We start from the raw sequence: 23,999 nt of genomic DNA, 5'->3' as shown, positions 1-23,999 counted from the left end.
TTTTCTTGCTTGTGATTACAAGATTTTTTGACTGAAGATGCCACTTGAGGTGCAAACATAAAAGCTGTGTAAATGTAAGGTTTTTGAACTGAGCACATAATTGTGGAGTAAAAACATATACTGTGAAAGATTTTCTGGTGAATTAAATACATTTTAAAAAATACACCTAAGGGAAAAAAAAAACCCTAAAACCAAGCCTACAGCAGAATTTCTGTTGATTAAGAGGTATTTTATTCCAAAATTCTAAATATCAGAATCAAATCAATAATTACATTTTTCGGTTTACCCAATCATAGTATTTTGAAATTGTATATATACATAGAAAAATACAACCTAATAAAAACACTCAAATTTGCATTAGGATGAAAAGAATGAGTTAAAAAGCAAACCATAGCTATAATAGCTATATATTTCATATCAGTACAAAATTACTGTGCCACAATACCCACTTCTCTGCACAATTTATAATTTAATACAAAATAAGGTGACTTCAAATGTATATTGCTTTCCTTAAATGTACCGAAGACCTTTGAAAAAAGTTCATAGTAACTTAAAATATTCCCATTTTTGCTGCAAGTATTTACTGCATGACAAAAAACCATAAAACGCAGGACTCTCGTTAGTATGTTAATTTTCTGCTTGTGCAAATAATGCTCTACTGATTTAATGCACGAGCAAACACAAGAAAAAGGCAAAAAAAATCCATTATGAAGAAATAAAATGTTACATTTTCAGCCTATTTGTATCATAGCAAATACAGGTTTCCTTCATGGACTAGAAAAGCAAAACCCGTACAAGGATTTTCTAAGATGCAAATGCTGCATGAAATCTTCCATTACTTTGCAAAAGCCAAGGGTCAAATTATTCACCTTTAATGCAGCACATCTGGAGAAAGTCATGGCATGAAAGGTTAGATTTCCTGTGCTATGTTAAAATTGTACACATTGGGAAAAAATAGACCTAAATACCACAATCACACGAAACAGCAGTAGTACTACAGACTCAACCCCATTCTTCTATAGTCTCTAGTCAAATTTTCCACAATGGCCTTCAAGAAGGTGGTACCAGTTCTGAAGAACTCAGGAGTTAGTAGTGGGTAGACTTTAGAATACACACCAAGCTTCACCCAATGTGGGTGATCAAAGACTCCCAACAGCATTAATTCATCACCTCCAGTGAGCACGCTGGCTTTGTCATGTCCTCACACAAAACCAAAAACACCACGGCCCTTCTCAGGCCAGCAAAGCTGGGCAGAGGACTTGGCAGTGAACCAGGTCAGACCATGGCATGTTGCACCTGGGCGCTGGAGGCTGAAGACTCAGTACCAAGGAGTTCAGATCCCACAGGAGCCAGCAGAGCTCAGCAATAGCCATGATCCCAGCTGTGGAGTCAGGCTGTGACAACGGGGCACGGACAGCTCTGCACGCCTCAGAAACAAACCAAAATCATCTCATCTGGGCCCTGCCATCACCTTTTCTATCTTTTGGATTCCCGTTTTTCTGTATTAAAACACTTTTTTCCCCAACTCATTAACAGCCAGCAGCATTGGACACAAAGAATCCTGTTCAAAGGGCCACGTTAGTCTGGACCAAAGACAAAAACTGGTTTTCACCAGGGTAATGCTGCTCTGAGGCTGTTTGGGAGGGTGCAGGAAAAAATACTGCAGGGCTTTGTCAGGGTAACCAACAACAAACCCAAATGCTGCAAAAATCTAAGTGCAGCATGATTCCTTCACATCACCAAGAACATGCCGATTATAGCTAAAACATTTTCAAAATACCCTTTAAGACTATTTAAGTGTGGTCTCAAGTTTAGAAACAACTAAATATTTAATACCTTTGCTTGGAATAAATGTTTTATAAAGAAAGAGCACACGGAGTAAACTTTAGAAAGTTTCCACAAGCATTATGTGAATTGGAAATCAATGTGTAGATCAAGATTTAAAACAGAAAAAACCCTGACAACTTGGCAAACAATGTCAGCAAACTTACTCAAAGATTTCAAATTACATTGATAAATATAGCCCATATTTGACTTTACAGTCATGCTTAAACAAAAGCTATTTCCAAAATTTCATAGTTTCTTGAAAGAAATGAAAACCTATAAATTAGGTTCCTTGCTTTACATTTTCTAAATATTGTCAAATATAGCAATAGATAAGATGCATTCTGTAATATAAATCACTTTTCAATATTGATCATGAGATGCTGCATTAATTGTAAACTGAAGTACTTACATAATTTCATATTTCATTATAAAAGATATAGCTCTTTAAAAATGTTTTTATTGTCTAAATAATTACATAGCTGTTGATTTTATATTCATAAAAAATCTGCTCCTGAAGCATAGCTCTCAAAAGAAGGCTAATTCTCTGTTAATGTACTTGTATTTTTTAAATGCTTCCAGTATGCACCATGTGCACACCAATTTTGACTCAAAGGCATTAATTTCATTCTAAAATACCTTTTCTAAAGTTTCTCTAAAAGCTTTGAGATCATTCTACAGTACTTGCTGTAAGAATACATCAATGCCTTTTAAGTCAGTATAAAATTTATATTGACACAAGTACATACATAATTTGGAATCTTATTGCTAAATCTAGAACACACTATCAAAAGTTTCCTGCACCCCCATTCAGGAAAATTTCCAGTTTGGAATCTCCCTGAAACACAAATTCTACTTTAAATTGAATTTGAGGTGTTACATCTATGCTCACTAAGTAACCTGTATACTCCATTTACATATGCTACTGTGGTCTTTTTAACCTAACTGGAAATTAATGGACAAGGAAGAAGCAACTATTTGTTCTCATTCTCCAGCAGAAGGCAAGAAATAAAAATCACTTAAATAAGTCTTTATGTAACTTCAAAAATGGAAGATACTTTCTATAGCTACAGTAGTTGTACCAATAAAATGTACCTTCTTATCCTGAAAATCAGCAAAGAGTGTTTCCAGTAAAATTAGGATGCAGTTAGCACTGACATTAGCAATGCTATCCCATGTGAGCAGGAGGGATCTTGACCATGCTTTTTATTTAAATACTCTTTTTCACCTCCTAATAAAGCCTACACATGCAAGTAGTCTAATAAATTTCAAGTCACCACGGAGTGTACATGTAATGAAAGCACACACGCAGGAATTAGAGCTATAATCTGTCTGGCAGTCTCTTAAACCTCTTACCCTACTGAGATTAAGACTGAGTAAAACCAATCTCCTTGCACGCAGATCATCAGCTGGCACAGCGTGAGAACCACAAGCCCGTGTAAGGAACTGAAAATGCAGCTCTACCAAAGTCACATTTTGAGGCCAGGATCAAAGCCTGACCCCTGATTCTCTACTCCATTACTAGTAACAATACTAAAAATAAAGACAAAAGCAAACATTGGCCACACTGAAGACCTTGAAAGTTCAGCGAAAGCGGAATCATAGCCCTATACCCTTTTGTGTAAACTAATTTTATCTAAACAAACAGTCTAAACCCAACCCATGTAAATGGATAAATATGCAAGCCTATATCTGGTGAACATACTGGCCCCCCCAGCCTCAGTGCTCTGTCCCTGAAGGACTCAGATGCCATCATGGATCAGCAAGTAAGAATGGACTCAACAACAAAAGTCATTGGTGGATTTTAAACCTCTGAAAGGATGCAGAAATCAGAGTTGAAACAAACTGCTCATTTCAGAAAATTCTGGGTTTAGTGGGCACTGCTGTATTTATGGGGGAGATGCACTATGGACAAAAACCCCAAGGTACAAAACCAAACCAGAGTTTTTGCCCTTTCAAGAATTTGTCTACATAGAAATCTCACTGGTGTAAGTACAGTGGAAGCCTTCCTTTGTGTACCTGGCTGCACACAGAGAGTTTATAGTGTAATTTATTCTCTTTTTGGAAAAGAGAATAAATACATCTCATAGAAGGCACCTTAGTAATGGTTCAGGTATGTCCTCTGTAGGATCTGTGCAGCCTGTGGTTGCAAGCTGAACAACCTCCTGCTCTGCAGTTCCTTGTCCACTGAAATGCATAGACAATGCTCTTGTCTCAAAAGTGTAAGAAGCTTTCTATACTACACCAACAGTGTGGGAAATAAGCTGAGAGTGATGCAAAACTGTGGTTTTAAACCACTGACCTTTTGGTATGTTCAAAAAACAGCAATGAATCAAAATTCTTAGTGTCTTTTCTGGTAATGAAATGCATTGAACATAATGAAATGTCTTGTGCAATGAAATGCCTTGTGCAATGAAACATGCAGGGCCTGAAACAATGAATGAATCAAATTAAACAGGCCAATGAAACAATGAATGAGTGAAGTGAAACAAGCCAAATCAACCTTTACTTTTTGAACCCTTGTGCACTGCCATCTCTTCCTTTCCTCACTTGACTCCCTGTTCTCTGAGCACAGGAGGTGAGGGAGGTGTGAGTGTGGCTAAAGTGCAGGTGTAATCCAGATCCAAGGATGTGGCTGGCAGAGAGACTGGTCTGAACAGCCCCTGTGTCACTCCATCCTGCACCTGGGCATGGTCAAGCAGGGAAAGTGAGGATTAACAGCTTCCCTACAGTGCACCAGGTAACCTGTGTCACACAGTGTTCTGCTAGAAACCAAAATACAATCCAACTAATTTACAGCATTCACCTCAAACCCTGCACAGGTTTGACTTGTGGACATCAAGGGTTTTCTCAGACATGTCTGCTGGCAGACACAGCCCAGCACCTTGTCCCTGGCAGGGCATGAATGCATCCATGGTGCCAAGAGCTGTGTGGAACAGCTGGATCCTGCACTGTGGAAATACACAGCAGAGTCTTGGGATCTTGCCCTGAATCTTTTCCCCAAGTCCCACAGAAAGTACATCAGCCCCAGATTTCTATCCCTCACTTGGTGCTTGCAGGCTCAATCCCTACAGAAGAGATCCAGGATGTGGACAACAGTAAGGTCTAGAGGGAAACCACAAGACACATGACTGAGCAGGCAGGGGAACAGGTGTCAGCTGTGAATGATTCCACTGAATATTTCCTATTTCTTGAACAGGAGAAAAAAAATCATCATCAGAGCTAATGGGTAAAGAACATTCTTCAGTACTGTAAAAGAAGCTACATTCATTGTTTTTCTTTTTGTGCAACTGACTTTCAAGAACTAGGCAATGAAATGTAGTGTACTCCAACTAAAACCAACCACGGAATCCAGGCAGCACCTCTGGAGGCTGTTGGCTCCAAGGGCAAATCTGCATAGCAATTCATGGAGAGTCAAGTCAGTACATGAACCAGAGAAGATGATGTGTCCTGTGTCCCAGCAAGCAGAATCCCAGCACTGCTGTCCCTGGAGTGTGTCCCACGGGGTCAGTGCAGATGTGTTAGTGGCAGGCAGGAACGGCATTAATGCAGGAGGGGGGTTGAAGTGTTCTGCCCTTGTTTTGCACGTGCTGAAGCCTTCTGAGACCAGCAGCTCTGCAGTGGTGAGGGTTTGCTCATGAAGGGGGAAGCCAATATTTGTAACCAAGATGTAGGCAAGTGTACATTTCAGAATGTCTCACAGATAAAACTCTGCTTAGGCTTCTGATGTTCCCTCCCCGTTCTCATGCGGTTGCAGTTGTTCTCTTTCTTGTTCTTCCTGAGGTGGCCTCACTCGTTTGAAAAAGCCCATCTGTGGTTCAGAGAACAATTAAGAAATTGCATTGTGACTTGCAAAACATACACACATCCTTTTTCTTTCCTTCATGATCAGATCTTAACTGATTAAGCTGTCTTTTAACTCTCGTTTTTAACTCTTGTCCTCCACAGACAGTAAATATCAGTTGAAAACTTAAACTGGGTTCACCACCATCACAGACATGCTCTTTTATTCAGCTTCTTCCTGACAAAGCTGAAAAGCTTTTACAGTCATTCCAAAAACTTAATTGATTCAGATGATTAGGGGAGCAAGGCATTTCTGCAAAGTGCTAGTACTGTATGAAATAATACATCTCTAGTAGGGAAAAGCAAACGATACAAAACCCCCCAGACACAGAACTTACCCTGTACATGACAAACACTAGAACAGCCAGGAGCAGTAACCCTGCCAGGACGGCCAAAATGATAACCCACACTGGCACAGGCATGGGCTGTGGCTGAATGCCCCATGTAATATTTGTAGCAACCTGATGGAAAAACACAATAAATCACATTTTGCACCACAGTGACATGCTGAGTTCATCCATGCGGTTTAAATCTTGTATACCATAATCCTATCATGATTATAATCTTAATCCAGTATAAATTACTTTTTCTCTCCAGAATGAATTAAAAGCCATAGATTCTTGGTGACATAAAGATTTCACTGACCCAAATTTAACAGGATTTTAAAGTTAAATTATAGTAGGGGGTTGGGGATTGTTTTGCCTGGGTTTGCCTTTTTGCAGACAACATGGCAACATGTCTTCTGTAATTCTTGATCTGCACTGACCCAAATTTAATAGGATTTTAAAGTTAAATTATAGTAGGGGTTGGGGATTGTTTTGTTTGGGTTTGCCTTTTTGCGGTAAGTGACAACATGGCAACATGTCTTCTGTAATTCTTGATGATTTTCAGTAAAACTGTAGGAATGTGGAAATATTTTGGAATTAGAGAAAGATAATTAAGGGCTTTTCCTTTTTTGGTTGTTGTTGGGTTTTTAATTTGTTTTTTCTTAAAAGGCAGTATACTTTGAAACAAAAAATCAAGTCCACAAGGCTTGAGAGAAAAAAAGCCCCAGCTAATAACAGGCATTAGAAACCATATTCAGAAATGAGTTAATCACAATAATTTTCTGCCTTTTCCTTAAAATCTCTTAATCCTATACTGCTTACAAAAAACTTTCAATTTGGCAGCCCAAATAAATGGCCTATATCTTCCTTTCTGTTTGCACCTTGTCTCCTTTGAAACCCCCTGAGGCACAGAAGGTCTTTTTGTTCCACCCTCACAAAAATAAAGTTCATATATAGTGCTTTATATAATGTAATAAAAGTTCATTATTCAAGCTGTAAGTGCTACTACAGTTAAAAACAAATTTCAAGTAAAATATTTCTCTAACAACAATGGCATTTAACAGGAACGTGAGGACTCTTCACCAAAATTTTTTTCATTTTCAATTAAGTCTTTCAAGCCAAAAATATTGTCAACTCCAGTCTGTTTTACCCTCAACTGTATGTGTACAACTGAAACAAATACATGAAACAAATAGCTGATAAAATTAAAATTATACCAAGCCATAACTATGTTATTCAACAATAACTGTCTTTGCAATGATTTTGATGTGATTGTATATGGTAACTCAGGCTGGATGCACATGACTTACAACTGTAGAATTGTGAATATCTTCAAAGGAAACCATAACAATGTTACTCAACAATAACTGTCTTTGCAGTGATTTTGATGGATTGTATATGGTAACTCAGGCTGGATGCACATGACTTACAACTGTAGAATTGTGAATATCTTCAAAGGAAAGGTTCTTATAAGGGAACTCTATTACACTGAAGGAAGCAGATGATTTGAGAGAGTAGGAATGATTCTGATTTTCTTTCTGCGTAAGAAAAACAAAGTTAGTATTGCATGTGGGTACAAAAATCACTTTTAATGTTTCAGAAACAGTGACAGAATATTCACAGTCACTCACATTCATGAAAGTTTGGGTCCAAAGGCGTGATTTTAGATACAATATTGCACTCTTTCCCCTCTCCAGGTGGCCAACTTGACAGACAATCTTTAAACAGTCAGCAGTTCCACAGCCCTGTGTATAAAAATAGGAAGGATGTTCCAAGTATGAAAATATTTGAAAAGTCCTTAATAGCATTACTTCACCCATATACCTACACTGGCAAAGCACCACAAACTATTAAAATACATTAAATAACCCCCAGTACTGGATAATTACTTACAGCTTGCAGTTACACAGACAGTGATATGGTAATATGTTAATTTCCGAGTAGAGATTTTTTCCAATCGCGTTTAGGGAGGAAAAAATCTTCCTCACATTTGCTTTTAAGGACTCATAGCAGCACAGGATGTAGGTGTGGGTGTGTCAGCAGCTCAGTGCTGGGAGCTCACCAGAGTGTGCACGTCCCCCTCCACGGCAGCCAAATCCCGGCGGCTGACGCGGTGCTCACGGTGATCCTCCCTGCCAAGGGTTTCATTCCTGTCATCATCCTTGGAGGCAGAAATCTAGCACACACCAAGGGAACACAAACAATGACTCAGTACATTGCAGACTTCAAGCTTAAGGCCAAGAAAATACCCAGCTGGAGGTTTCTCTCTTTCTATCCTAGCTATTTTTCAGATCCTGGCTGAAAATAAATCACTGCAAATCATAGAGCAGAAGCACAGGAACTTTGTACTTATATATTTACTGAAGTTTCTTTTTGGTTATCAAAGATACACAAGCATTCTTTGTTGTTCTATACACTGAATATCTTCCCTCAGTCCTTTTTTTGCTCTTGAACTAATATACACTAATACACTGACTTCTTCTTGAACTAACACACTGACTTCTATTACTTGTTCTAAACTATCCTAGAAGTCAACTTCTTACACTCAATTAAACTTGCTGGGCTTTATCTGGTGTTTCTTTGCCTAGTCCAGCCCAGGAAAAAGGAGTTTCTTCTGCTCTGCAAATCCCATGTTTTGCTGGCAGTGATAGCTAGCCCCTATTGTCCTTTGTGACCCTTGGATGAATTGATAAATTTATCCAAATTGGATGAATTCATCCACTTGGATACATAGATAAATGTAATATAAAAAAATAATAACCTTTTCTTCCAAGAAACAAAACCCAGAAAATTTACATAAAGAGTCCAGAAGCATCTGGTTTTAGTTCATGACCACATTCATTATAATTCTATTGCTTTGGACTTAGAACTTGTATAGACAGCCTTGAAGTTAAAAAAAAAAATAAATTTAAAAAAAAAGGAAGAAAACCCCACAATAAAAAGAAACAAGACAAACTGATCTTTGAGTTGACAATTTTCAGCTGCTGTTTACCTTATATTTCACCTGCTATATACACTGACAGGTAGTGTGGAAAAGTGTAGACTTATTTGTCAGCCACAGAGCCACAGATGAAAAACTATCTGAATTTGTCATATTCTCAGGGATTTGGCTATTTTGAGAACTTACAAAACAACCAAACACACTTCATTCCACCAAAGGGAAAGTCCTGCTTACCTTAATTTTCAGTGGGTTGATTTCCATGTCAGAAGTGCAGTTCATGGGACCATCAATTTCATACTGCACAATGTACAGCAGCGTGTTGTTTTTGTATTTGTAAGGCCACTGCAGAGTCATCATCACCTTGCTGAATGCACTTGGGCCATTGTTTCTCAGCTGATTATGAAAACAAAATTTACAGATGTAAAAAAATAATGCTACTCTCTCTGTTAATGTGCATATAGCTGTTACTTTATATTTGAGCCACACAAATGTGATACTGCCACTACCCTTGCCCCCAGCCACTTATGGCAACAGCATCAAAACTTTACCTAAAAGTGGTAAAACTTTTAACTATTAATATTCACACAACTCTCTTGGTAAGTTTTGCTTAATTACAAATCTAGATTAAATCTGTTATGTTTCTTTAAAGGAAATTGTAAATATTTTTTTTTCCACAGCAAAAGACTTCAGGGTAGTGATTCAGAACAGATAGAGTACAATAATTAACAGCCTTAAGCCACTGCCTGAGCTCACATTACTTCAAATGTTTCATCTAGATTTCAAAAGGCAATAAAATAAAATATGTGCAGTTATGTAGGTAATCAACCCCTGTCACACTAATTGCAGGCATTCCAACCCTTCTTGGATATACCAGTAATTGGCCCAGCATTAAAAAAATAAAATCTCTCCATACATGCATGACAAAAGAAAAACAAAATCATAATTTACTCCAGAGAAAAGCTACACCGAAAGATTTATTTTCCTTTATCACAGAACCATGTCACAGAAATCAGCAGTAATTCCACACCTCATAGATGTGCTGAACTAGAGGCCCAATATCATCTTCTGTTTCAGGATTCTCCTTTGGCTGCCAGTTTGCAATAGGAAGGAATATGTGATCAGGGGACGACACACTAAACAGCAGAGCAAAGGAGTTGTTATTAGCAAGCATGAAAAAATAAATGTGATTCTCTAGGACATCTAAAGGAAAACAAATCAGCATGCTTAAAATACAATCTGCACTTCTTCATCTCTATATAAATCCTGAAAGAACAGAAGTGGTTTAAATACTAAATGTTCAGTTCTGTTCTCTATGGTAAAAAAATACAAAAAAATATAAAGGACACATCCAAACAAAACCAGTGTGAAATATTGTGATAATGAGAAATATTGATGCTGTACAGCCTTAGCAGTACAGTCCTAAGAGTAATTCAGCCCTGAAAGCAGTGAAGATACCAATCATGCTTTTCCAGTGTGCCATCCCCCACCTCTCAGATACTGAAGAAATTCCTCACAATAATGAATGTAGTGGAAAATTTAAACAATTATGACTCAGGAATCCAAGTTAACTGGTTAAGCAAGAGGACTTTTAGGTGGGAAGTAGTGGTGATGGAGCAACCAAGTCATTACATATTAATACTATGCTTAAGACTGAAGGTGAGGACATTACAAACTTAAATTCCATAGAATCTTCAACTTTGGTTCCAGGGGTTTTCAGATAAAACCCCAGTCAGTTTGTGGAGGAGAAAAGTGACCTGCAGAATGTAAAACTGCAAACAATAGGGGTGATTTTTTTCTTCTTCTAAAAAATATCTCTAGTAATGGAGGCACAGTATTCCTTTTTGGACTAAACTTTGTAATTATTTAGAATTATTTAAGATCCAAAAGTCCAAAGGCTGGCTAGAGAAAATACTACTGTCTTTTTGATTAAAAATTCCCTAAACCTTCCTGAAAACTTATGCAGACCTGAAAGGAAGTTCAGTGAACATAAAGACGTAAATGTGTAAAGCTCCTTAAAAGTGTTTATTAAAATAGTATTGCTTACCCTCTAATTTCAACAGCTGCTGAAATAGCAAGGTCAGCCTGATAATATGCTACTGGGCTCAGGTTGTCATACAGGTTGGAACTGCAGGGAAAATAAAAGGTAAATTCTTAAATGAAATAAGGAAAGTGTTTAATTAAAAGAAATCTCCACAGTTGAAAGTAATTGTATTTAGCACAGGATGACTCTGAGCCCCTGTGGGAAAGCACAATTGCTAAAAGCTAAGGACCAGAGTGCAGCAAGTTGTCACCTAAATGCATGGAGCCCCACCCTCTGCAGAGTCTGGGGGAGCCCCAGCAGGGAGAGGTTGGTGAAGGACACAGAGTTAATGCTGACTCTGCTCTACAGCTGACATGTGAGAAAATACAAGGGACAATCTCCCCTCAAAGTGGTGCTGGGAGCAGAATCTTGATGTCCTTCAACACATCTCATTATTCTGTCCCCCTAACCAAACATTTTCCTTTACAAAGACTCCTGAATCTTCTAATCATGCTTTACTGCTGCTGTAATCAACAAACACCTGCTCTCCTCCTGACCTGTAAATACCTCACTCTTTCAGAGACTGGACCTGCTCTGCTAGGAGCTGAGCCAGCACTGGAGATGTAGCTTTGTGAGTTTAAGACGAGCAGTGTGATCCTTAAAAGCTGTCCCAGCTAATCCCCTGGTGATGCCTGTCACTGTGAGCTGTGATTACTGTGCTCCATGGCACCACTGCTCACCCTTCTTGCACCCACGAGCCATGGAAGGAATTGTCTTCCATAAAAGGCCTGAAACACTACAGGAACTTCCCTTCTCTTCCATCAGGAGACAAGCATGACTTGAGCAATTTCTGACCCTGTGACAGCAGCTGTGACTGCTGCTAGCCTAAGGAAGGTGACAGACACCTCAGAGTAGATCACTTTCTGCAGAGAGCAGTCCCATGCCACTGGCACACCTTACCAGCTGATGGAGAAGGGCAAAACTCAACACACAGCAATGGGAGATCAAAGAGATAATTCATGTACCAAGGCCTTTGACTGGTATGGGAAAACACTCCATCATTAAAATAGAATGGCAGCTTTAATCTTTCCTAATTCCCACAGATGACAAATGCATATGTGGATGAGATTAATTTATTTACTACAATAAAAAACTAAAGCCCTAAATGGAAAAAAAAAGTGGTTTTGGTCCACCAGAGGGAAAAAACAAACCAGCTGTATTTGTACTGTCCATTAAAAGCAACATAAAACTGCATTGGGTAAAGATACTCCTAATGATCACATCTCCAACCTTAAATATCATCTCCAGAAGTTACAAATTCAGATTTATATATCATATTTATATGACAGTGCTCATCTGATAACTAACAGGAACAGGAATACTGTTTTGTTCCATTTAGTTTTCGGGCTGGCTGCTGTGATGGTTCACTGCAGGCTGCTTCTGCTCTACTACCCCATACACTGCCTGCCCTGAAAGACTCTCCTCCTCTAAATACATAAAGTTCTGGTTTTACATCAGAAGGAATTCTGAGTTCAAGCATCAGTTTTAAAAGAGGGCTATAAACCCAAAGTCATTCTGTGGCACCACAAGTGTCAGCAGAGCACAATGATACGCACTACAAATATTCTTTGTTTCTCCTGTATTTTAGGATACCTAACTCAGCGTGGTTATTTTTCAAGCCATTACAAGGCAAAGACAAGAGAATTAGGCCAGAGTGATAGTGTGTGGTTTGCAGGCTATTTACTGTGTGTGTCCTCTCCCAGAGGAGGTTCATCCTCAGAGATTTCCATACCTCCGGATCTGCAAGTCAAACTTGACAGAGGTGTCCATCTCAGACTGCTGGTGCACGCTGAAACGCAGGCCAGCTAAGAGCTGGGGAAAAAAAAATCACTGTGGTTCACTTGGAAGCACAATAAAACACACAATAAAAACTTCTCAATGCTATTAGACTACAGTGAAATTGCTTGAGACTCCTGGTGATGACAGAACACACAGAACTGGTAAATTCAAGTTGTCCAGTTCATCCAGGCTGGAAATGGACTGCCCTCTCTTTAGATTACAGCCAAGGCATCAATGCCATAAAATACAAAATAAAAAATTGCATCTTGCTCCCCGCCCTTACTTCAACCATTTCTACACATAACTGAGCCATCCCAGGTGTTGAAAAAAATATTGTAATCTAAAGAGCAGGGAACACATTAATGATTCAAAGTTAATTCCAAGGTTTGGTCTAGGTCAATTCATATTTGCCTTAACATCTGTGCAGTTCAGTTGATATACTTCAAAAGACATTGGAAATAGCATTTACTCCTCTATACAAGATGGCTCTTGGAAGAAAAGCATCATGAAATTTTTATAATTGTGACTGATTTTCATTTCATTTCTTCAGAAAATAAGACTAAGACTTACTATGTCATATCACCTTAAAATCTGTCTCACTAATAATTTTTTTAATTCTTCCAATTTCAGCTACATTTGGTGGAATTGTAGAGCTTTCAACTAGACAAAACTCTGTCCTTTCTCATGAAAGTAGGCAGAAAAGAGATTAACTAAGAGAAAGAAATATTGTGAGCTAGCTCTTGATTATGTCCTAAAAATACATATCAGATAAATATAAAAAATTCATGAGGGACCAAAGTCAATTAATTCCAGTATTTAATGAATGACTCCTTTTGATTTGCATCCCAAAACTCATGAACACTCCTTCCAGCCTTTAATTTAGCTGAAAAGTTAAATCCAACTACCTCTGTACCTACCAAACGTGGGCAGCTAAATGTCAGGTCTAATCTTAAATTCCTGGGAGAAAACTTCCTGCTGCGATTAAGGAAAATGCCACCTGCCCCCTGGGTGAGCTGCCAGACACCTGTTGGACCAAACCTTACCTTAGTTCCTGCTTTCATGGGATTTCCCAGGTCACAAACCACCATGCGAGTCTGATTCTCTGTTTTAAAAGCACATGACAGTCTGGCCAAAGCCTGCAACAAACCAGAAAGGAACACTAAGGAATGTCCTTCTTTACATCTGAGCACCTGGATGAAAGTCTGGAGAGAAATCCTAGATATGCTGTATTAATTTTAATATAATTTCTCAGTCAAATAATAAAATGAAATGAAATCTGAGTATGGAAGTCTCCAAGGAGAAAAATATTTTTGATACAAGACAGACCTGATTTCAAGGTTATAAAAGAGAGGGGCTTTGAAAAAAAAACTGATCACTTTTTCAGTGCTTTGCCCTAAGACTGAAATAACAGAAGCCACTAGAGATTTCCAGAGCAGCAGCTGAAATACGACCCCTCAAAAGCAGCTGGAATTTTACCTCGTTGTTGCGAACAACCCCGATGAAATCTGCCTGGGGAGGAACAAGGACGAAGAGTTCTGCTTCATAGGCTCCCTCCCCCTGGTTCTGAGCACTGACAATCAGGGTCAGGGGATTGTCATCACCAATGTAGATCTGCTTCTGATCACTGCAAGAAAACAGCGTGAAAATGAGGAGACATTCTGAAATTTCAGAAAGACAGTGGAGAAATCTGGAGGCACTGCCTTTGCTTCAGGAGTGTGAGGAGAGCCCTAAGGTACTTTTAACAACCCCTGTGTCTATAATAACAAATAGAGCGAGCATTACATGTTCTTTTATAAAAATCTTGCCTGTAAAACCACAAAACAAAAAAACAAACACCTTTTTCTCACAAGGAACAAATCATTATGGGCAGCTAAATCCCTGTGCACGTTTTGGATTACAGGCCAACTTTGCAGAGGTACAAGCACATATTTATAACAAAACTCAAGGGAAGGCTCAGCTGCACAGAACTGAGCCAAGACCTGTGCAATACCTTTGGTTCCAGACACAAAGAGATTATCTTAGCAAATAATGGATTTTCATTTCACCAACTACAAGCATGCATCAGGGTATCTGCACTGATGTCAAATGTTACTGAGGTGTTTGCAGGAATTAGTGCTTATGAAGTGTCCTATCTACAATGTGCATATGGCTACAATGCATTAAAAACCAGATTATGAGACAATACAGTAAGAAAGGTTTTAGGCCACACAAAGTAAAAAAAAAAACTCAGAAGCATTAACAAACTACCACTGAAAACTTGTTTCTTTTTTCCAGGTTTGATAAAAGATACTGCCAATACCAACAATTTTTTTTCATACATGTGACAATAGAGTCCTACTCCTCCCCTTGCTGGATAAAACCACATTTCATGTGTCTATCTGATATTAAACAACAGAACAGAGATACAACTCTGTTTGTTCTCACTATACATGTCTAGCTAAGCAAATAAATAAATAAATAAATATGGCCTGCTTAGAGTGGAGGCTGGGGTGGGAGTGGGAGTGGTGCATTATATGCTATGTTTATTAGGTTCCAAAGCAGAAAATAGGTTTTCATTATAAGTTTGAGTTTAGATTGCATACAATGAGGAGTCCTGCTTATTTCAACACATCCTTTAAACAAAAGTATTACCAGCTACTGAATTTTAGACTTCAAGCAGGGAAATTGCTTTTCCTTGTATTTTTGTCTGGTATTTACCTTTCTACTGACACCTCCAGCTTTGGTTTGCAGATATTATCATCCCCACAATCCAGCAGGATATGGGCCTATGGAAAAATCAAACACATACTGTTGTAATAATTCTTTCACCTGCTCTAGCATACATTTTCTAAAAATAATACTGTTTCACCAGCACATTAAAAAAATTCCACATAGCTGGTTATGAAATGTTTTCATGTCTTAGAAGAGAACAAATGAGTTTTTATATGTGGGGGACACTGTGCCTCATCCTGCCCTACTGCAGTTCTAGGACTTAACCTTCACCATCTTTCCACAGTTTGAATAATCCCTTCATATTAAGGGATTAATGCTCTTTACAAACAAGTGTAAAAATTTGTAAAAAAGGGCAAAAATAGAAAAACTATTTATATTACCTTGATAGAACTATAGGGGAAAACATAATGTCCATAGAGCAGCACAGTATGAGAATGGATGAATATGGATGAAATTCAATATTAACACTTCCAGGAATACTCTAACTGATTTTCTCCCTAAAATGAGCCGGTGTTCTGAGCCCTCTCATCCCAGGCTGTGTAAGCAGTGTACCTGTCTGCTCATGTTAGCAGGAGTGAACTGGTTGAGGATAGGGTGCAATCCTGTTGCATCTGCAGCTGTTCTGTAGTCCAGACGATATTCCATGAAAATAGTAATGGGAGTCAGCTTGTCTCTGAACTCAGATTCATCCTGAGGAAACCAAAGTTTCAATCACAATTCAAATGTAGTAAAGATGCAAAAACATTAAAACTTCTGAGCTCTTTTCAAAGCAGAAAATCTCTTGTCAGAAAACCTGCACAATTTTAGCGGGAACATGCCTGTTAAAAACATGGAAAGCTGGAGCATGCAGAAATATTAAGTCATGGAAATTCAGTAGAACCTAAAGGCTACACAGCTCTGCTCTTTCCTGTCAGACCAACCTCAGTCTGCATCTAAGATCCCTCAGAGATACTCATCTTTGGACTTACAATTTTTCCTTCACTCATTTTTCCTTTCTGAAATTATTACTTGGAAGTTGCTGACTTTCATGCTGTTCATTTGAAATCATTCTGCTTATCAAATATTGATCCTGCCTTTCAGAGAACTTCCAAACCATCTCTTAGCTTTACATTTGCCACACATTTGCTCAGTGTAAACTCTGCTTCATTGCTGAGAGTAATGAAAACTGCAGACTCCAGCACAGCTCACTCCAGGATCTTATTTCAGAAGATATCTTCCATAGGCAGAAACTTATTGATTACCCATAGTTTTAAACAGGTTTCACACCCCATTTTTGATCATTTCATACAGGTCATGTGTCATTACTTTCTTTATGAAAATATCAGGTGGAAATGTGCAAAATCTTTACTAACCCTGAGGTCTAAGATGTCTAATTCTGTATATAACCCACTCACAAAAGTCAGACCAAAGAAAGTATTACCTACCCTCCATGAATCCTTAATGATTGCTAGCATTTTTATTTGGTTTTTTTTAGTGGGAAGCAAGTATTGTTTATATTTGATTTATAAGTGCTCAGAGATAAATCGGAGCAGCATAGAACTTACACAGCTACACACAATGTTTCTTCTACTGATTAAAAATTTTAAATTGTGTTAGCATCTGTTTACATTTGTGGGGATGAATGCAGAAAGACTGAGAAAAAGCAAGCTTAGTACTTCAACATTCTCCATCTCCTCTGCTATTTGCTTATTTTGGCTTGTCAGTTGCAGGTCCATATCTTTGTTCAATTTTTAACCTTTAAAGTAGAGGGGACAACCTCTGCTTATGGACTTTCATGTTCCTTGGAAATTATAACTAATTTGGTGCCAGGATGACTTATCCAGGAAGTCCAGAACAACGTTCTGAATTGAATTTCCAATGCATTTAGGGACCAGGACCTTAGCCACAAAAAGGTTCACCATTCATGCTGTGAAATCAGCAATAATTCAGGACAGATGTATGGTTTTAGTAATTTCAGGTCCATCCACTGAAAACAAAATTTCTCTAGCATATTTTCTTGCTCTTTTTTTTTTTGTTTAAACCTAACACAATGAACTTGTAACACAACAAAGCACCAAAAATGATTTGCCTAAAACATGAATGGCTACTTACCCTCAAAAAGGCGTCAAGTTCCTCGCAGTTCATTTTGCCCCCCTTAGTAATTGTCATGTTCTTGGAGTGGCTGGGCTGTCTGCTGTGCAGAAACAGAGCTCTCCTGATAGCTCCTTTCTGCTTCAGCTTGTCCAGCAGCAGCTCCACCTGGAAATCTGGCCAAGCCAAAGGGTTTGGGTAAGGGATATTGAAATTGAGCTGACCACTCATTTCAACTACAACACAAACCTAGTGCTTGCCCCTCTTAAAACCTCCAATTCCTTCCATGTAAAATCTGCCACTACATTAGTTCTCAAGCACTGCTGCTGTCCTAAATTGGATCCTGCTTTTTCCTTAAACAGTGGAACTATCTAAGAACACAGATACTTTTGTAATTTGTAATTGCTGTAGAACTGCAAGAACTAAAGTTAGAATTTTTTCCCCTAGAAAACTTAAAAAAATCTTGCACATAACATTTGTATTTTTAAATACTATTGCTAATCTAATTACTTGAGATATCTGATATAGATAATAAAACTTATAATACATAACAGATATTCATATGAACCTTCCAAAATCACACCACCTCTGTACTTGCCATAGAAAATAAGGACAAGATTCTGCAAGGAGTAGACAAAACCTGATTGCAGCAGTCTGCTTGTCACACTAAAAAATCTCTTGGAGACAAACACTTGTTTGAAACAATCTTTTCCTGATTCTGATCTGAGAATCTGATGAAAAAAGTCACTGCTGTCAATCAGAAACTCATGATCTCAATAGGATGTGACAAGTTCCCTGTGGCTTGTCTGTATCTCTCAGGCCTGGCAATGCACATACTTGAATATTCTTGTCTGAAATTCCCCTCAATGAGTTACTGTAAATTCTGTAAAACACAAAGGGCTTTCCAAGACTGGTTAACCACAGAGTGGAACATATGTTTAAAGTCTCAGATATGGTAAAATGACTTCTACACCACTACATCCAAAAAAGCCTGCTGAAGAGTCCCATAGATGTACGTGCCACCCAAGTGGCAGCAGTGGCTGCAAAGGGCACCCAGCTGTTTGTCATGAAAATAACAATGACCAGTGATTTTTTTCTGCAAACAATACAACAAGATGTCCAATTTTTAAATGAGCAGAACTTACTGAGTGAGTTCGGGAGCTTTCCTTTGCCATCTGCCTTTAAGCAGAACTTTACTTTGAAGCTGTTTGGGAGGAAAAAAAAATGAATTACACAAACTTTTTCTCCAATTTTCTTCTAAAATTCCTCACTATTTATTTCTGTTCAGATTTAGCCTCTTTTTGAGACTCTAGCTCATTCCCAAAAGCTATTTTCTACCGATGGAAGAGAAACTATAATCTATTAACAAGTAGACAGAATTGCAGGCACTGCAAAGCTTTGGAGTCTTGACTCATCTAGGGACAATCACCTGTGGACTGGAATGTTTATTTCTATTGATGGAAGAGAAACAATAATCTATTAACATTGCAAAGTTCTGGAGTCTTGACTCATCTGGGGACAATCACCTGTGGACTGGAATGTTTATTTCTATAATCAAGTGGGTCTTATTTTTAAAGCTATGATACTGACCCTGAAAAGAAAGTTAGCAGTAGGAAGGGAAAGTGGGTTTGGATAATAGCCTGAGAACCCAAAGCAAAATCAGTTTACAGAGCAGATCATTGCCCCACTGTGTGTGTTAGTGGGTGAAACACTGCAAACACCATGTGATGTGCTGACATCTTGGGAAGACCTTACTCTGCTCGACAGGGATACCTGGCAGTCTCTGCAGGTTTGGGATCTACTAAAGACAGTGCTGCTCCTCCAACTGCTGTCAGAGAGTTCTTATTTTGTATTGTATGTTCTTTCAGAAATATCTGTGTTTGTCTTTTTTTTTTTTTAATTAGCTGACTAGACTTCCTGAAACCTTTCAAAATTAAAACCCAAAATGTCCCTCCCCTCAAGGAGAAACATAGATATTCTGCTTACCAAGAAACTTTTACATCTCCCAGTGAACAGGCTTTGTTTTCTGGGTTAAGAATGGTTGGATTAACTTCCAGGGCAGCATTTACTCTAATAACTGGTCTTGCCCTGCAAAGAAAACATCCTCTTGAAGAGCACTCAACACCATGTCTGACAATGCCCCCCGCCCCATCATATTGTGCAACATACCCAAACACACAGTATTTAGTGAAACCACAAGAAAAACAAGTAACCATTGACTAGATGAAGCTTTTCTGTGCCCTTTCATTTCCATCAGCCACAACATGGACAACTGTGTAAAGAGGAAGTCCTATCTGCTTATAGCACAGACCAATATGTTCTCCCAAAATGAGCAAGCTGGGATGAGACTATCGGGATTGCAGTGCAATAGCTTGCAGCTGTTGTGTCAGAATCTAGAAAACTGTCACTCAGAAAGCCTTGAAGACAGCTTATTTATGTTTTCTCCTTACCACATATTATTGAGAAAGATGAATTTTAAGCAGCAGATAGCTTTACTCATTAAAAAAAGCAGTATTGTGTTTTTTCACCTCCAGAGATTTGGACAGTGGAGTGGCAGATTTCCAGACTTCCCTGATCCTGCTTTCTTTGGTAGCTCCAGAACTCCACTGAGCTTTCACTCAGGTACAAGCACAGAGGGACCCTTACCTGTACAGAACAGCTGTGTCAACACCAAAGGCTCCAACAATCAAGTCTAGAAAGAGAGGAGACACATTACACATTACAACTTGCTTTGTGAATCATGCTGTTTCTCAAGGGTGGGGCTGCTACTGAGTTATTGCAAAGTGCCACTTGGAGCAGAGGACCTGGATATCCATTTTTGTCCACGTCTGTGGCTCCTTTCAGTGAGTACCCAAAGCTGGGGGGCATAGTGCGAGCGGCCCACTGCCCTTCCAGGACCTGGGATGGGATGGCATTCAAACCACTGGCTCCTCCATTGTAGATATACACAAGTCCTCTCTTGTCCTCTCCACCATATGGTGCAGCAACTGCAATATCTGAAAACCAAAAGAAGAATCATCAACGTCTCCAGACACAAATTAGAACATATTTGTGCTTGCATCAATCAATAATTTCTGGTATTACAGTTTTAATGTGTGTCAGTAGGGAGGAAGTGCAACCAGCCTTTAAAATGCTCATGTTTGTTTTTTTATTACTCCTTTTATTTGTTCTGATTTTTCTTATATTATTGAATGCTGTTTTTTCTACAAAGTATAAATGTTTAACAAGAACACGTCACAGCCTTTTACGGGGAGAGGAAGGACAGAAACAGTTCTAGAAAAACTTCTCCACTTTGGTGACTTTTTTGCAGTAAAATCACATGGATTTGGGATGCTTTTGAGATTATTAAAACGAGCAGAGTTAGTCACTGTGGGTGCCAAACCACAAAACTAAGTGTGACTCTATTCCCATTCCCTTTACATGCTCGTGTTCCTCCAAAGGGTGGGACATATTAATAATTCTGGAAAATTTAAATCATCCTAAACCAATGGTAAATATTAAAATCCAGACTATCCCAGTCATCGCTTGGCAGCATGCTTTATGGAGATCTTCCAGTTGGTGCAGTTATTCTATCTCTTAAATTTAAAAGTACTCACTGTTAATGATTAATAAATGGTGGGAAACAAAATGCTAATTAGACTATCTGTAAGGACAGCTTTAAAAGTGCACCTATGATCTAATTTCAACATTTCCACAGACAGTTCAAGGACCAAATATGAAGCACTACTTGGAATAATTACATTTCTCCTTCTTATTTTCTGAAATTTAGGAAAGTTTGATAAAAGAATAAGGACTCAAAAGTTTACAGTTCTGTATTTTTGACTCCTATTTACAAAATTCATGAAGTAAAAATTTCTATCTTGCACCATACTGTGATGGAAGGCATTTTAATTAACACTCCCAAAATGAGGCAGAACAATAAGACCCAAAGCAAACAGACTAAATAAGAGCAAAGCAATTTTAAAGAGGCAGCTTTTGCTATGATTCTCTTTCCTACAATGTATTTCAAATGTAAGTATAGTGGAATCAAAAAATGTTTAGGATAAGCTCATCAAGTGACTGGAATTTTGGCTGTCAGCTCTCCAATGTCTTCTGTAAATAACTGCAGTGACATTGCATCTTCACACTGATTCTACATCCAGTTAGCAACTAAAAAGGTCCCTTCCAATTTCAACTATGCTGGGAAATTATGACTTCATCAAAAATAAATTAGAGCTACCTGGGAATTTGAAGTAAACATCTATTGTAATTTTTGATCTTACAGAAAACACTTAGCTTGCAAGCAGGATGGAAAAAATGAAGATTTTTGGTGGAACCCAAATTCCCACAACTCTTTAGGAAAAACTTGAGTATAATGGGCATTAAAAAGTGTTCTCCCTAGGATTCCTGGAAATCTCCATCCCAACACTATGTGATTCTTGTCAGCTTTATTGGTTTTGATTTCTATCAGAAAGTAACAAGAAGCTTAGGCAAGGGGTTTGAGAGTGTCAGCTCCAGTTGTGTCAGACTCAAGTTTCTCTCCCAGTTTCTCACTCAAGACACTCAGTTCTTGGTACATTTGGCTGTAGCTGCTATGCAGTATTTCCACCAAACTCTCCCATTTTGAATAATAAATTAATAAACCAAACCCTACTCTTTTCTCTGGAAAATCTTTTTTATATGAACATTTTTAACCAGCAATCTGAAATCAAACTTTCTTTTCTGTCATCATTGTGTTTCTAGAGAGGAAAATGGTCTTTAAACAATGGAAAGAGGAAAATTATGAAGATGTCTGTGGCCGCATTTCTCTTCACAGAGAAAAGCAAGGCACGACTTCCCAAGGATATTTTCTGGGAATCACAGCGAGGAACCTCAGAGAAAGAAGAAACAATTCTTATGTTATTTGCTGTGCCTGTTTCTGTGCCAAAGTAGAATGCAATATGAAGATTGTTTACCCAAAGTGATGGTATTTTGTTTCCTTGGCCTATCAGGGCCAAGAGTGTGTGTGTGTCAGGACTGTCAGCTGAGATTCTGTGCAGTTGTGTGCAGAGTTGAGTGCTTGGCAGATCCAGTTTAGATGTAATGTAATATAGTGTAATATAATATAGAATAATATAGTATAATCAAGCAATCAATTAGCTTTCTGATATCAGTGGAGTCCTCCTCATCATTCCTCCCTCGTCGGGGGTAAATATATCTGCTATAGATGTCCTAACAGGTCACTGTGGAGGGTCAGGTATTTTATTGAAGTTCCTATTGTGGTCATGGCCTAGAAAGCAATCAGGTGGTCAGTGTAAGAGTTAGAGCAGTCCATGCTGTCGTGTCAGTGGTATAGTCTCAGCTCGATGCATCCATGGAACTCCTGTTAGCATTCCTGGGAGTAGCATACAAGCATCGAAGGGAGTCTAGACCTCAGCGTCCCACACTCGCTCACGGCTACAGCGCCGAGTGTTTGTGTGCAGGATCCACATTCCCTCTGCTGGCTGGGCTCCCTGGATGCCTTGTGCAGGCTGACCTAGAACACAGGCTAGACTGAGCTAAAGAATGAAGTAGGAGGCCTCAATGGATACACCTTGGGTAGCACAAGAGCCCAGCCAGGGCTACAGCCAAGGTGAACTCAAAATGGTCACAAAATGCACAGCAGGTCACAGGGTCTCTCACTTTTATAAGTTTGCTCCATTTGCATATTGGAGTTAATTGTCCAATTACAGCTTTAGCTCATAAAGCCCCATGCTTCTTGTTTTTCTCTCTTCAGCCCATGTTGTTTGTGCTCTTGGGCCTGAGATTTGGATCATTTGTCCTTGGTCCCCAGCTAGAGAAGGAATTGTTTTTTCTCCCCACTCTGTGAGGAGAGCTCACCATCCCCTAATATGAAGCTCACACTACACACTAAAGCAGCACAGAATCTGAAAAATACAAAAGCTAAAACCTGAGGCATCACCCTCCACAACCAGAGGATCCTGACCAAGAATCCACATCCTACCATTGAAGCCATCCTGATCCAGATCCCCCAGGGGTGCGATGGAGCTGCCGAACCGCGCAAAGATCTCAAAGCCGTTCAGCTTGGCTGTCTGAAACCCTCCAGAGGCTCGCTGAAGGCAGATGGTTACTTGGCCAACCTCCTGAAGCTTCCCATCTGAACTTCGATCCATAAAAAGAGGGGCTCCAATAAACAGATCTGTGTAACTGGACCAAAAAGGACAGAGCTCTTCAGTAGCAGCAGGAAAATTCATTCTCTTCAGCACCCGTTAGCTCAGCACTGAAGATAACACTCAGATGAAAGCTAATTATCTTTAAATACAACAGAAGGCAAATATTTATTGACCAAGTATGCACAAATATACAAAAATTTAATGGACCTTAAGCATGTGAATATATGTATTTATGTAGATAAATACAAAAGCAAACCTACAAACGTTAAAACAAATGTGGAGTGGTAGAAAAA

At 38.8% G+C, this 23,999-nt stretch overlaps 1 protein-coding gene across 1 annotated transcript in view; it reads right to left on the bottom strand.

Annotated features, from left to right (window-relative positions):
• Window positions 1-208: 208 nt before the first annotated feature.
• The window catches only part of ITGAV (integrin subunit alpha V), a 47,321-nt gene continuing 23,530 nt past the window's right edge, over window positions 209-23,999 (bottom strand). The window contains exons 12-30 of the mRNA XM_039728655.1: window positions 23,538-23,740; window positions 20,380-20,571; window positions 20,222-20,267; window positions 19,562-19,663; window positions 18,721-18,779; window positions 17,597-17,751; window positions 16,058-16,195; window positions 15,491-15,558; window positions 14,270-14,417; window positions 13,837-13,929; window positions 12,747-12,826; window positions 10,979-11,059; window positions 9,962-10,067; window positions 9,169-9,327; window positions 8,056-8,169; window positions 7,625-7,738; window positions 7,424-7,531; window positions 6,006-6,128; window positions 209-5,635 (exon numbers count right to left, since the gene is read on the bottom strand). Of these exons, the coding sequence (XP_039584589.1) occupies window positions 5,540-5,635; window positions 6,006-6,128; window positions 7,424-7,531; window positions 7,625-7,738; window positions 8,056-8,169; window positions 9,169-9,327; window positions 9,962-10,067; window positions 10,979-11,059; window positions 12,747-12,826; window positions 13,837-13,929; window positions 14,270-14,417; window positions 15,491-15,558; window positions 16,058-16,195; window positions 17,597-17,751; window positions 18,721-18,779; window positions 19,562-19,663; window positions 20,222-20,267; window positions 20,380-20,571; window positions 23,538-23,740 (2,185 nt within the window). The 3' untranslated portion in view covers window positions 209-5,539. The remainder of the gene's footprint in view (window positions 5,636-6,005; window positions 6,129-7,423; window positions 7,532-7,624; window positions 7,739-8,055; window positions 8,170-9,168; window positions 9,328-9,961; window positions 10,068-10,978; window positions 11,060-12,746; window positions 12,827-13,836; window positions 13,930-14,269; window positions 14,418-15,490; window positions 15,559-16,057; window positions 16,196-17,596; window positions 17,752-18,720; window positions 18,780-19,561; window positions 19,664-20,221; window positions 20,268-20,379; window positions 20,572-23,537; window positions 23,741-23,999) is intronic.

The sequence above is a fragment of the Passer montanus genome, unplaced genomic scaffold (assembly GCF_014805655.1).
Source record: "Passer montanus isolate IOZ18808 unplaced genomic scaffold, ASM1480565v1 scaffold66, whole genome shotgun sequence".
NCBI lineage: Eukaryota > Metazoa > Chordata > Aves > Passeriformes > Passeridae > Passer > Passer montanus.
Note: the sequence above shows the minus strand (reverse complement) of the source record. Positions and strands in the feature narration are given on the sequence as shown.